Below are 14699 nucleotides of genomic sequence, written 5' to 3' on the forward strand. Positions count from 1 at the left end.
ACCTTGAAAAATATGCGATTTTTGTCATAACGCGGTCAATTCTTGTCCGCTTTACATGAACCCAGCACCAAAATGTTCAGAATTTAATGTCCAATCTTGTGACACAATGACGTCATAACACATGTCACTGGTTGGGGTAAAATGTCGGGGGGGGGTGGTCACGCCCTTGAAAAATATGCGGTTTTCGGCATAACTCAGTCAATTCTTATTCGATTTGCATGAAACCAGCATCAAACGAGATTACCTTCTCTTGTTGAAACGTTGTATTCACCGAGCTTGTGAGTGAAGACTCGCCAAAACGATGTGAGTTGATTGTTGTTTAGTCCGTAGCCCCCGAAAGTCGGGGGGGGTGATGACATTATAGATATGTGGTTTGTGTCATAAGACCATTCATATGAAACCAGTTCCCCACACTCATACCAAGAACAAAAAAAGTAGTGGCGGCGAAGGTATGCGCTCTATGAGTGCCCGTTCTAGTTTAAAATATTGTAGCACAGTACGGTATGTGAATGTGGCACGACTCATTTCGGGGAAACGGGAAGAAATTTAAAAGAGATAATTGAATATACCAGAACTAGGAAGCTGGTGACTGCCTCACAATCAACAATAGTACATCGCTGCATCCATTTTGCTCACAGCTATGATGGCAGAAACACACAGATTCTGGACTTCACACCAAACAAACACCACAGACTAATTTTTGGAATCTTGTCATGCAAAAGCAGAGAATGACGGATTAACAGAAGAAACATTAAAACTTCCCACTCAGTACTACCCATTGATCAGAAAAGCAGAAACTGGTTGGTGCAAACTCCAAGAATGATAACAATGTGGAGCACAAATAACTCACCTCGAAAATTGAACCCAGAGGACAAACGCCAATCAACCCACAACAAGATGTGCCCCATCATGCAATCCTCACCTCGACAGACTCGCTGCACCCACATTTCAATGCAGTCCACAATGGGCCCACATGACTAGACCACATCACCAAAGAGGACTAACCCAGATGTACAATACATGTCCAAATTTTTTTCCAAGTTTTAATGCACATCCATATTTTACCACATCATGCAGGAAACAGATGCAGAAGGAGCAGACAGTCAATCAAGTAAAGGAATTGACACATCCGCTGCAGATAAAAAGAGGTCCACATGTTCGATTGGTCACTTGGCTTTGAACACGTTCACTCCTTCCACTTTTCCCTCCTTGGAGTTTCCTTCTGTATCCATCTTGTCCACCACATGCATCCTCTCCTGGCCCCCGTCCATACCCACACCCATTGTGTATCCATCTCCATTTATCTTGGCCTTCAGCTCTGCTGTTGGTGTTTCCCCATTCTCTCTGCTGTTCTTTTGGGGTCTGTTGTATCCTGATACATTCAATGTACCTGCTCTTCCACAAGCCTCAACTAGGTATCCAAAAAAACCCCAAAACTTTGCCGTAGGTGTAAAATGACAATTTCTGGGCTCAGTTGTTTGTTTTTCTGGGCGTTTTTGTCTTCCAGCCATTCTTCCTCGAAGTGTCCCCCTCTGTTGTGTCCCTCTATCCTGCTGTTATGTTGGTGTGTCTCCCCCTTTCCATTCTGTTCATGGATTTAAGGCTTTCCTTATTTTTGACTTCTGAGCCAACAACAATCTTCTTCATGCTTCAGTCAAGTCTAAATAACCCAATCTTGATCACTTGACATGCTTGGTGTTAGCTAAATGATTTGGGTGGTGGGCTTGGGATCCCAAGGTCCTGAGTTTAAATCCTGCTCGGCTGTTGAATTAATACTAGGTGGGGTTGACTCTGCCTGTCATCCCTCCGAGGTCAGCAAAATGAGTGCCAGGATGCTGGTATCCTGTGTCAGAGTGACAACCCGTCCAGGATTGTGCCCATTAGCCAAGGAGACTGCTTAGGCAGCACCAACGCTCTGCACAGAGTGTGGTCCAAATGGATGGATAGATCAGTTGACCCAACAAGTAGTTATATTTCCATCCTTAACAAAATCATCACGATGCAAGTAATACACGTCATTGAAACTATACGGCCAAAAATTTATATTGTCAGATGTTTTTTTTTTTTACTTTCAATAAAAAGCGGCGTGTGGTTTGGGAAATTAAGGTTCTAATTAAAATTTCTATTTAGTGCGTTGGCCGGAAGCATTCTTAGTCTCTGGAAAGAAAATTTCTCAACAAAATAATCAACACAATTTGCATTTGAATTACCAGTCCAATGTGAATCAGTTTAGTGTTGAGCCATTTTTTGGCATTTTTGCATTTAAAAAGGTGTCGAGGTGGAAGTTTTAGGGAAGGTAATTCATTCTTGGCAATGCTTCGAGAATCGGCGGTGATACGAGAGGCATTCAAAAAAGTTACACAGCCGGAATACTGCAATCGATCAAACAAGACACGTATGTTTTTAACTCTTCGATCCTCAATTGGTGTACACAATTAGTCAGAAAAAACAATTATTATTATTAACTATATATCTACTTGTATAATTGGAGAATGTTAAAAAGCAATCAAACTTTGGCGAGTATTGCTCATTATAAATGACCGTCTCGTTTGTTGAAATATTGGAAAACCAAGTGTAGTAATACTGTTCGTGCAACTTCATTCAGCGCTAAATATGACAAATGAAAGGAGAATATTGATCGCAATTTGTTTTCAAATAATCTTGAAATGCATGCAAATGCATACAGTATAATGTGCGAGAACACGAGATGAAGATTGAATGAGGAAAACTTGAAAGGTGCATCATGGGGAGGTCTGACCGAAGACTAAACAACACAAATTAAGAGTGGCTCTATTAGCTGCCATGTCAGTGGGACTTCAGGTATGTCATTCTTTGGGAGTGTAGAAATTTGGGTAAAATGTAAAGGGGTTAAGGCTGACTAGCCACAGATAATTAAAACTTACTCGTTAAGGAGACTGAAAATAAACTGCTGCTGCTGCTGCTGCTGCTATATTATTCTGACCTTTAAGTCATCATCATGTTCAACATCCATCATGACTGTGAAGCGCGGTATTTCTGTATTTATTTGTTTATTTTATCGCTATCCCTTTTACTGTAGTAATTTCTGTGAAGTCATATTTAATGTTATTTAAGAAATGACTTGAACACAAATGAAAGTAAAACAGAAGGCGAGCATGATAGCCTATACGCACCCGCCTTTCAGGCGTCTCCCATCGGTTTGAATCTTGACCGAGATACAAGCTCTCATCCTGGTGTTGTGCACGCAGGTTGACGCATCAATGTGTGCATAATCCCTCGAATGGCTGTTAAACTGGGTAGCATTGGTTGGTTGATATGCAAGCTATATGCTAGCTATCTGATATACCTGTCTGCTAGCATTGGTTGGTTGATATGCGTTATCGATCTCAAGGTGTCCTTTGTGAAGAGTATGCGAGCTATCGCCGGCCCTAAAATTCCAGCACACTCAGTCGAGTATCCTGCGTCAGGATGGACACCCATCCAGGATTGTAATCCCAAACCAAAAAAAACTGCTTCGACAGAACTGTCGCTCGGTCGGTATAAAGCATGGTGAATGAATGAAATAAGTGCCAACTTCACTCGCAATTATCATAAAATACTTTCATCCTTTGGTGCACATAAAAAAAAAACGGGCTCTAAAATGAAATTGCCGGATAGAGGAAAATCAAAATAATTCACACATAATTGAGGCGGAATAAATTGTCCATAATGAGTTTGAATTTTTTTGTACAAAAAGTCATGAATATAAAGTTCATATTCCAAAGGCCGAGATTACAAAAAAGATTTGTATACAGCGTCGCGGGTCGTGGAGGAGAAAGAACACAGAACGGATCAGGCCGTAACATGACAAAAAGAACAGTAGGAAAAAGGGAGGGGGAGCAGACAAAACCCACCAACATCAGGGTTGAGAGACAAAATAAAGGGAGGCTTGGAGAAATAAGGGATGTAGGGGGAAATGAGGGCAAGGAGAAGAACCAGGCAGTGAAAAATATGGATATACGCACAAACTCTCAATCACAGAAGTGGAAGGGAATTCTGGAAATGCAGAAATCGGTGCCGTTGGGGATGGTTAATGGGAGTAGAAAAGACTGTGGATGCATGGATGACCAAATATGGTGGTGAACAGCTGTCGACGTCCAGGAGGAGAAAATGAGATTGAAGAGACCGAGGAAGTTGCTTCCACAGGTGTGAGAAAAAGGAGGAACTAGAACAGAAACTCATAGAGCGCATAACTTCGCCGCCACTACTTTTTTTGTTCTTGGTATGAGTGTGGGGAACTGGTTTCATATGAATGGTCTTATAACACACACCACATATCTATAATGTCATGACCCCCCCCCCGACTTTCGGGGGCTATGGACTAAACAACAATCAACTCATGTCGTTTTGGCGAGTCTTCAATCGCAAGCTCGGTGAATACAACGTTTCAACAAGAGAAGGTAATCTCGTTTGATGCTGGTTTCATGCAAATCGAATAAGAATTGACTGAGTTATGCCGAAAACCGCATATTTTTCAAGGGCGTGACCCCCCCCCCCCGACATTTTACCCCAACCGGTGACATGTGTTATGACGTCATTGTGTCACAAGATTGGGCATTAAATTCTGAACATTTTTGTGCTGGATTAATGTAAAGCGGACAAGAAATGACCGCGTTATGACAAAAACCGCATATTTTTCAAGGTCGTGACCCCCCCTGACCTTTGACCCCTAACCGGTAACAAGAGTATGGGCGTCATTGTGTCATATTGCATATCACAAGATGAGGCGTTGAATTCTGAACATTTTGGCGTTAGTTGCATGCAAATTGAATAAAAATTGACCGTGTTATCGTAAAAAGACGATTTTGACCTTTTCGTGACCTTGACCTTGACCTTTGACCCGAACGATCCCAAAATCTAATCGAATGCTTCCTGGCTAATAACCAATCATCCCACCAAATTTCATGCAATTCGGTTTCATACTTTTTGAGTTATACGAATCACAAGATTACAAATAAATAAATAAATAAATAAATAAATACACGCCGACCAAAACATAACCTTTCGCAGAATGCGAAGGTAGTGAATGAATGGAGGTGAGTAATGATTCTGGTTTTGGGGGTTTCACCAGAAGGGGGTTATGGGCAGTCCACGTGATCCCTGCAGGAATTTGGTGGGGGAGGGAGGGTACACAGAGCACGGAAAGAGCAGAGGGTACGAGACCAGAGAGGAGGTGGGAGAAGACTTAGCTCACCGACCGGTCTGCGATGTGATGTAATATTGATAGTGATAGTGATAGGCCCTTAGAATCAGCTTCATCGCAGGAGATTCCAATGATTTTGAAGGCTTTGGTTTCCATGGCATCAAGCCGAGTAAGGTGTGAGGCATAGGCACCAGCCCACAGGTGAGAGCAGCGCTCCACCAAGCTGAATCAATCTTGAAGGTAGATAAAAGTTCAGGTGTGCAAAGAAAAGACTTCACACGATGGAGGATGCCCAGTTGGTGAATGGCTTTGGATGTTAATCCTAACTACATACAAAACTTTCATCTGCAACCTGATGGAGTACTGCTCTCCCCTATGGGCTGGTGCTCCTGCCTCACACCGAGCTCGACTTCATGCTGTGGAAACCAAGGCTTTAGGATCATTGGCATCTCCCGTGATGAGGCTGTGTCTTTGGGTATCTCACTCTCTCACCGCAGGCAGGTCGGTGGTCTTTCTGTCTTCTACGTCTCCTCTCTGGCATTACTCCCCACCCCCTGCTATCCTGTCTGTGCTTGGTACCCCCCCTACCTTTCCCCATATCTCCATCGGGCACTCAAGGTCTGCCAGCAACCCGCTTCTGTTGAAACTACCAAATTCAAGAATCACTGCTCACCTTCATTCTTTCATTCCTCTTTTTTCACACCGATTCCAATCAGCCAATTACCGAAAAATTGCCATTATTGGCCAAGCACAAATATTGTGTGTGCGTGCGTGCGTGCGTGCGTTGCGATTTAATGTTATTATTAAAACTATTTTAATAAATTGTTTGGCCCCGTCATGAGACTTCCTTCTTGCTCTGTCATTTTGGTGGGAAAGTCAGCCTTGGAAGTAAACCTTTGGTCTGGGCTCAAATGTGGACGCCTTGTGACCATTTGCTTGATTGATTCAAAATAATCCAAATGGGCTGCTCAATTTTCTTTCGGTGAAACCGCCAGGTTTGGCCGTGGTCTATCAAAACCAGACTCATGGCATTATATTGGAAGAGCAGCATCTGATGAGTCACCTCGTGGCTGATTTTAAGGTCAGGAAAGTTTTATTCACTTTTAGAATAAGAGTTATTTGGGAATTTTTATGCAAAGTATGTATTTCGCTTTGCTCTGCTAATGTTTGTATTGTTTAACACCTTAAGGGTAGGGTCCAGCACAAAACCTAAAGGGCCCCCCCTTTGTGAAAAAAAGAGGGATTTTAGAGTGATGTGTTGTGTTTTGGTGGTGTGTTGCTTTTCTTCTGTTCATTTGGAGTGGTGCTGATGTTTGAGAGATAGAATTTGATCCCAAAGGAATTCACACTAAATCAAGGTGTGTGGAGTGACACATGTTAAGTCGATAAAGCAGGGCAGAGGTGCTATCAGTAATACCCTGAAGATCAGAAATAAGCCAGCTGAGTTTTATTTCATATAATTTGGAAATTCTCCTGAAAGTGATTCAGTGCAGAAGCCAATAATTCAAAATTCTTAATACTGGCAGACTTGAACTCACATTCTTAGCAAGAACAGGACAGTTGGCTTTCCACTAGGCCACCACTAAACCCACTCCAATGACTGAATCAGATTCAAGCGGAATTGCTTGGATGCTGTAACAATGTAGAATAAATCATATTGAGAGGTGAGTAAAATCTTATTACCTCCACCACCGAAGGTGGCCAGAGTTGATGTTTTCACCCCTGTTTGCATGTCTGTCTTTCTGTTTGTCTCTCTGTTTGTTGGGTCGCCGAATAGGTGACCCTTATTGTCAGTAATTCTGTCTGTTTGTTTGGATGTTTGTTTGGATGTTTGTTCGTTTGTAATCAGCATAATTGGTAGTAAATGTGGGCGGATTTTGACCAAACTCGGGTGGTAGGAAACATCTTATGACCTCGTGCTTTGGAAATTGTGATGGTTGCTAGGGACGCTTTGGTTCCCTAGCAACAACCGAAAAACCTTCAAAATCGGTACCGTTCACGCGAAATCAATTCCGAAAGCCATTATCCCACGTAGGGTTATGAAATTTGGCACGAATGATCTACCGGTGATGCTCTATCAAATATACTCCGGTTTTTGTGATATATGGAATACTTTACCCGCAGCGCCCCCTACAATTAGGGTAGGCGCGAAAATTGGTGAAAATTGAAGGCCCCCTAGCGACCAGGTGAGTGCATCGATACGAATGAAACTTTGCAGGTTCATGGTACTCGATGAGTACTACAACTTTGCCTCAGGACATATTCACCGATTTCGCTTAGGTCAGGGGTCAAAGGTCAATTAGTGCAAAAATCGATAATATGCGAGAGCTGGAGGTGCCTTCGTGCCAAATGCTACTCCTCCTAGGGTTATGGTCGGATGGTCATGAAAATTCACACTAATCATCTGGAATACATTGTGCACAAACAATCGAGCCGGATTTTCGATTTAGATCTTTGTTCACCCACAGCACCCCCTCGAAGTTAGGAGATTTCCGATTTCAAACCGCATTTTCGGTACTTTTCATTCAAATGGATACCGAGTAGTTATCAGTAGATGGAACTGGATGAGATTTGATATGAATAATCTTAAGGTGATTCCCTATCCGCTATATAACATCCATTTTGCTCGATATCTTATAGTTTCCATGCTCGGCGACTCATCGCCGCCTTCCGGCTTGTCTGTCTGTCTGTCTCTGTCTGTCTGTGAGCACAATACCTCAACAAGTTATGGATGGATTCGGATGAAATTTGGTGGTGAGGTTGGGTGTGTAACAACGACGAATTGATTACATTTTGGTGAAGATCCAGATCCAGATCCGGATCCGGATACGAGAATTTGTTAAGTGATTCTTCACCATTGAGAGATTGGATCAAAAACGGTATATAGCACTATATCTCAAAAAGTTGTGGACAGATTCGGATGAAACCTGGTAGACACTTTGGGTGTGTGACAAGGAAGAATTGATTCAATTTTGGTGAAGATCCGGATTTAGATCCTCTAATTTTTTTTAAAGTGATTCTTCACCATTGACAGTTTGCGCCAAAAGTGTTACATTGCACAATATTTCAAAAAGTTGAAAACGGATTTTGACAAAACTTGGTGGATGAGTTTGTAGGTGACAAGAACAAGCCGATTCGATCTTGGTTCAGGTCTGGAGACAGATCCAGCCTATCGGTGGGATACAAAACGTAACCTGTTCAGCCTGACGGAGGTATGTGCTCTATCGGGTGCCGTTCTACTTCCCTTTGTTTTCATATTAAAACATTTTGTATTCCCCTCTCCCCGGTTAAATTGTTCCTGCATTGATCACGGTTCAATATGTTATGTTAAAATGGATATGTATCATGTAGGTAGTTACAATGACGGCATAACAATACAATGTTTGTGTGACAAAGCCAAGTTGAACAAGGTAATTTTTGAGTTTGTCAGACCCTAACGAACAGTTCACTTGATAAGATGTGCATATCATGAGTGAAGTTTGGCAAAACAGCAGTTGAGCAGCACATCAAAGAGAATTGTGTCATTTTCATAAATTGACAGCATTTCCTTCTCATATTATTTGTTTTTCATCTGGCTGTTTAATGAGGCCTTTACTTTGTCACAGATTTGATATGCACACTGTTTTTAAAGGGCGTGTGGTGGGTGGCTTTATGTGCAATGTTCATGCAAGTGAAAAACAAAATGCTGAGATCACAAAAGAGTCAGAAGTTTAAGAAGATCAAGCCAGGGACCGTCCAACTCATTAAAAACCGACGAGGTAAATTCTATATACAGTGAGTCTACCTATGAAAGCATATTTAGCTTCAATGATAAAGTTTACACTTACTTCTCCAGAAATATTGTTGGAATGAGTCAAAGGTATATATTGTGAAAATTTCTGAGAAGTCGAGTCATTTTGATGTGCCTTCATGCTGCAGTGGTGATGGTTAACAGGTCAGGTCAGGTATGGGAGCAGGTGCCGGAGCAACGCGTCAGTGCGTCAACTTTCCACCGATACTCCAGTGGCCTCCGTCTGCCCACCCCACAGGCAGATGCCTGGCCCATCCCCATCTCCTTGAGATGCCGATCAACCTGCTGCGACCACGAGGCACGTGGTCGGCCCATTGGCCTCTTCTAATCATGAGACTCCCACACTGAGAGAATCTGGTGAGCAGGATCAGTGTCAGGAAAACGAGCCACATGTCCATACAGCCACAGCTGATGCTCACAGACGATGCAGAAAACAAACCTCATCCGAGTCTCTCTCAGCAACCGCTCGTTTGACACAAAGACCGACCAGCGATAGCCAAGGATTCTCCGAAGAGACCTGGTACCAAAGGAATTAAGTCTCAGTCTCAGATCTTAAGTCAGAGTCCAAGTCTCACATCCATAGAGCAAGACTGGAAGCACCAAGGACCTGAAGACTCAGACTTTCGTCCTCCTGCAAAGGTACTGGCAGCACCACACCTCATGATCCAGTGAATCCATGACTCCGCGAGGCCGATCCAGACGTCTATTGACCTCTGACTCACAGCCAGCAGAGACATTAATATCACTGCCAAGGTAAGTGAATCTCTCCGTCACCTCAACGTCCTCACCACAAACAGGTACAGGCAAGATGGTTATCAATCTGCCCTTTATTAGCCTTTATAGGCAGAGAACAAAGCCCTCGATAGCACACAGTGTGAAATAAAAACAACCTTAATCCAGCACACTTCTCGGAAACAATCGAACCCCAAGATATTTTGCAATAAACAACTTCTCAATCACAAAATAAGACGTTTTAAACGTTTGCAGATCGTCATACGTTATGGAAGTGGAACTATAAAGTATCTTAGAACTCATCACAACCCTTTTCAGTTTCTGATCATCCTCCACTGCCTGATTGAGTGATCTTTGGACTTATAGGCACTGTCACACCTTGACGTTTTAGCCAGGAATGGCAACGTATAAAAACATACGTAAAACGTTGGCGTACGCTGAAGTTTTGAGGTTTTTTAAAAAAGTTTTGGTCGTATTCATAACGTGTTGGTCGTATGATTAACATATTAGTAACGGGCACAGAACGTTTCGTTGTGTTATAGATAACTTATACCAACGAATGCTTAGCCTGTTGTCGGGGTTCACAACCTATGCCCAACAATAGTTTAACTTAGGCATAGCACACTGCACGTATTGCCGACGAACTCGTGGCGTTCTCTGTTAAAAACCTGCCGCACGCAGATTTAAATCATAATCGCCTGTAAATTGGAAGTGTCAACATCGCAGTCACACCTTGACGATTTAGCCAGCGTATGCCGACCTATGAAAAATGTCTAAAAAACGCTGGCACACGTTGAATACGGCATGGGTAAGTTGTGTATACGTTCAGAGCACGCTGAAAAAACAATGAAGTACGCTGCCATATTCCGTGGTACGTCTAGTACGTCGTGAAATTTCAAGCATGCTGAAAATTTTATGACGTACTAGACGTATGGCTCACAACTTCTGCATACGCCGGCATAAGTTCTCGGCACGCTCCGCGATCGTTCTCACACGTCGGACACACGTTACTTGTAAGTTACTCATAAGTCGAAACATGTCGAGGTAATGTTTAGCATAACCAAAACTTAATTTTTAACCTATGAGTAACGTGCTTTGAACCTATGAGTAGCGTGCTTTGAACCTATGTGTAACGTATCTCAAACGCACATTGTCGTATGTAAATGAATTTGATTGACGTCTTCTGGACGACCACAGAACTTACTGAACGTGTTTCTTCCTTACATCTACCATATAATGGTGTATTGGCAGTGTTTAGGGGAATCGGTATATACAAATGGGCTTCACAAGAGGAACCCGTCAGTGTTCCAGACTCCATGTTGAATAGATGTCAATGTCAGTAGTTTCAGTAGTGGTAGTATTAGGTGAGCGTGTCAGTTGTAGTAGTAGTATGTCCATGTCAGTAGTAGTAGGTGAGCGTGATGGGGAGGGTGTGGGTGATGATGGATCCTCGTTGCGTCCACGAATAGGAGACTACTTTGCACCATTGTTTGATGTTCTTTTCGGCTAATTTTTTTTTCTCATTCCCACGATGAACTATTTTTTTGTTTCAGTTTTTAAAGTATTCAAAACGACTTGGACAAATGCATAATGTACGAGTGATGAACACAGAACGCTTCGATAACTTATAGATAAGTTATACCAACGATTGATTAGTGTGTTTTAGGCATCCACAACCTATGCCCAACGATAGTCTAATGTATGCATAGCGTGGCAGCGTATCGTCGACGATTACGTGAGGTTTTCTATTCATAGGCTGCAACTTCACTTTTAATAAATGGCTGTCATTCGCGAATTGTTTTTGGACGCTGGTGCTCAGCAATTGGAATCGTTTTCATTGAACGAGTTAAATCGCTTCCACAGCACTGCAGTCACGGCACCAACAGCAGCAGGCTCAGTGCCAGCCTCATGCCAGGCTCAAGCGGACCCCTGTAGAAGGTGTACTGCTTGGTTATCCTTGGACCCACTCTGGCTAGCAGCTTGTCGAACATCTCTGGGGGCATTCGCAGGAAGTTGATGAAGGATGCATGGTCCTCGTTCCGGAGTTCCACCATGAGCTGGTCATATATGCCGTAATGGCATCACCTTCCGATCCATGGTCTGACCCAGTTCCTTCTCCTCCGTTCACGTCTTCTACTCCCGGCTCTATTCGCACGCAACTGGTGCAGTGCCAACTCGATGAGGTCATGTTGATGTTGGAGGACAGGTAGGAATTGTCGTCTCAGCCTTGCTGTATCCTCCATCTCTCGGAATGACATGGACATGTACTCACCACGAAGTCGAAAAAAAAGACGGGTTCCTCCTGCGAAGCCCCTTTTTATATACCAATTCCCCTAATCGCTGCCAATGCGCCATTATGCCAATCTGTAAGTTAGAAACGCGTTCATTAAGTTCTGTGGTCATCCTGAGGACGTCAGATACGTCTACATATGTATATGTGCGTAGGACATGCTTTACAAATAATTTCCAAGCACGTTACTCATAGGTTATAAATAAGTCATGGGTACCCTAAACATTACTTTGATGTGTTTCGACATATGAGGAACTTTCAAGTTACGTGTTGCGAAGTGTGAACAACATTCATGTAGCGTGCTTACAAAACGTTACTCAGAGGTTACAAATAAGTTTCGGGTACGCTAAACATTACCTCGACGTGTTTCGACTTATGAGTAACTTACAAGTAACGTGTGTCGACGTGTGTCAATGATCGCATAAAGTACTTACAACCTTTGGCCAGCGTAGCAGAACATGTGAGTCATACACCGGCACACGTCATAAAATTTCAAGCATGCAAAAATTTGAGGACAACCCAAAAGTACAACGTTTAAAGCCAGCGTACTATGACGTATGGCAGTGTTTTTCAGCATACTCTCAACGTATACAAAACTTACCCATAACGTATTCGACGCGTGCCAGCGTTTTAGACAAATTTTTCATAAATCGGCATACGCTGGCTAAATCGTCAAGGTGTGACAGCGGCTTTCGTGAGGTTGTGGACCTGATGTTCAGAGATTCTGGGCATAAAGGATCAGGACCGCAGAGATTAACAGAACTTAGACAATGGTCTTGATGGTCATTAAACCAGTCAATCATCCATGATGTCAATTTGCCGGTTTCAATGCGAGATATTTGATGTATCAGTAGAGTAGAGATGTAAGTATCGTACATGGTCGATGGGATTTTTATTCGTCTCAAAGGTGTTGTGTGAAGAGTTCACCCACCTTATCATTCTCATCAAGGATAAGGATCCAGTTCTCCATGGTGGGGTGAAACAGCACAACATGAGACGTGAAGGGAACGCGGAACTTAAGGAAAGTTGCTCCCTCGTCCATGCTCACGTGGATACTTCTCTCCACCTCAGGTGCGTTCACCAAAACAATCTGAAACACACAATATGGATGATTTAAGATTAAAAAAAAAAATTTCCAAAACCAAACATACATGGTCATGCTATCGATGACAACCAATCAACTTTTCCGATGAGGCCTTGTGTGGTATACCAATATGGCGGCTATTGCATGCATAGAGTGAACAATGACTTCCCCGTGAGGCCGTCCATATGGTGTACCAATATGGCGGTGCTCGCCCGACGACAGCGCCAAACTTTGCATTGAAAAGCAACACAAGTCAAGGTTGGTAAAGTAAGCAAAGGGTCCAATGCAAAGGAACAAGTTGTAAGGAAATAGGTGAAAAGCAACAGAAATGGAGAAACAAAACACCACATCGAAGGAAAAGGAAGCACAAAACCAGTGCAATGGCACATTATAACATAGAACTTTAGCAACAGGTGGACTTAACATGTGCTTATCCTAAAATAAAAAGGTGTTAATGAGATTAAACCAAAATATAGGAGGTTGAGATTCCAGATTGTACATATCAATTAAAGAAATTAAAGAAGGGAGTAGCAAGGATGGATAAAATTATGAGGATGAAAATGGATCTTTGTCTTCGTTCATATGAAGCACAAAGCTGCGGGGTAGCATCATTGTCGAAGGGTGCAGCTACGCCACTGATGCAATGCCCTCTGCAAGTTAGGGCAGCAATTTGGAATTTGTTCATGGTGCAAGCAATAGCTCACCTACTTTTCACGAAGGACACCGTGGGTTATATAACATCCACCAAAGAACACTGGCAGACAGGACATCTGTTTAATGTCCAACCAAGGGACGACACACAAATTGATGGATCATCCTGTCTGTGAAACACTGGGATGACAGTTTATAGCTGGGTTAGGATTCGAACCCAGGCTAGACAGTTTAGAGCGAGTAACCATGCATCTTGGCCATCCTGCCAGCCCTGTAAAATGGGTCAGAGACGGAGGAGATTAAAACGGTGTCCATCCACCCGATAGACTGATCGGAAAACATACTTTTGTGTCTGTGATGTTTCAAAAACTGTTGAATATTCAGCTTTCAGCTTACAGATATCTATTCCTCATGATACTGTCATGGATTTGGAAAACTTATACCAGGGGGGGAGCATACATGGACATGCATAGAACCGAGGATCAGTTATTTCATTTGTATTTGTATAGATAGTCCTTGGTCCCTTGTCAAAGGGCTGTTTGGGGGGCATGTGTGGCTAGACTGTGTTTGTCCTGTGTCATGTCCCCCCCCACTCCCCCTCAGTTACTTTCAGTCTTTACTCCTTTACCCAATTGGCCCGTTTCAACGGTCCACCAATAATCTCCCCTCCAACAAACATCCTTTAAACAATCCCTCTTTCACCCCATCGGTCTTATCTTCAAACCCCACGGCCGTTTGGTCGTCCCTCGGTCTGGTGGAATTCCTCTCCATTCACATGTTCCCTCCATTCATGTATTGTATAATTTGGCACGTTCGACCCGTCTGTGGTCGTCAACCCATCGAGTGCTCTCACGTGCATGATCATGATGCTTGGAGCTTGTCAGAACAGTGCGAGTGGGAGTTTTGCACGCACAGAGGGGGAGTTGTGGGGGGGGGGCTTCCATCATGGCTTTGGGCACGTAAAGAGCAGGGTGGGGGCTTCGTTGAAAGT

At 43.1% G+C, this 14699-nt stretch overlaps 1 protein-coding gene across 4 annotated transcripts in view; it reads right to left on the reverse strand.

Annotated features, from left to right (window-relative positions):
• The window catches only part of LOC147016127 (VPS10 domain-containing receptor SorCS3-like), a 999683-nt gene that overhangs the window by 606836 nt on the left and 378148 nt on the right, over nt 1-14699 (reverse strand). For all 4 annotated transcript variants that reach the window (XR_015050022.1, XM_085848866.1, XM_085848865.1 and 1 more), the window contains exon 4: nt 12905-13063. Coding sequence is in view for 3 of the 4 variants with exons in the window: in XM_085848866.1 (XP_085704992.1) it covers nt 12905-13063 (159 nt within the window). In the remaining variant the exon portion in view is untranslated. The remainder of the gene's footprint in view (nt 1-12904; nt 13064-14699) is intronic.

The sequence above is a fragment of the Eptatretus burgeri genome, chromosome 12, assembly GCF_056783735.1.
Source record: "Eptatretus burgeri isolate ZD-2024b chromosome 12, Ebu_testis_v1, whole genome shotgun sequence".
Taxonomy (NCBI): Eukaryota; Metazoa; Chordata; class Myxini; order Myxiniformes; family Myxinidae; genus Eptatretus; species Eptatretus burgeri.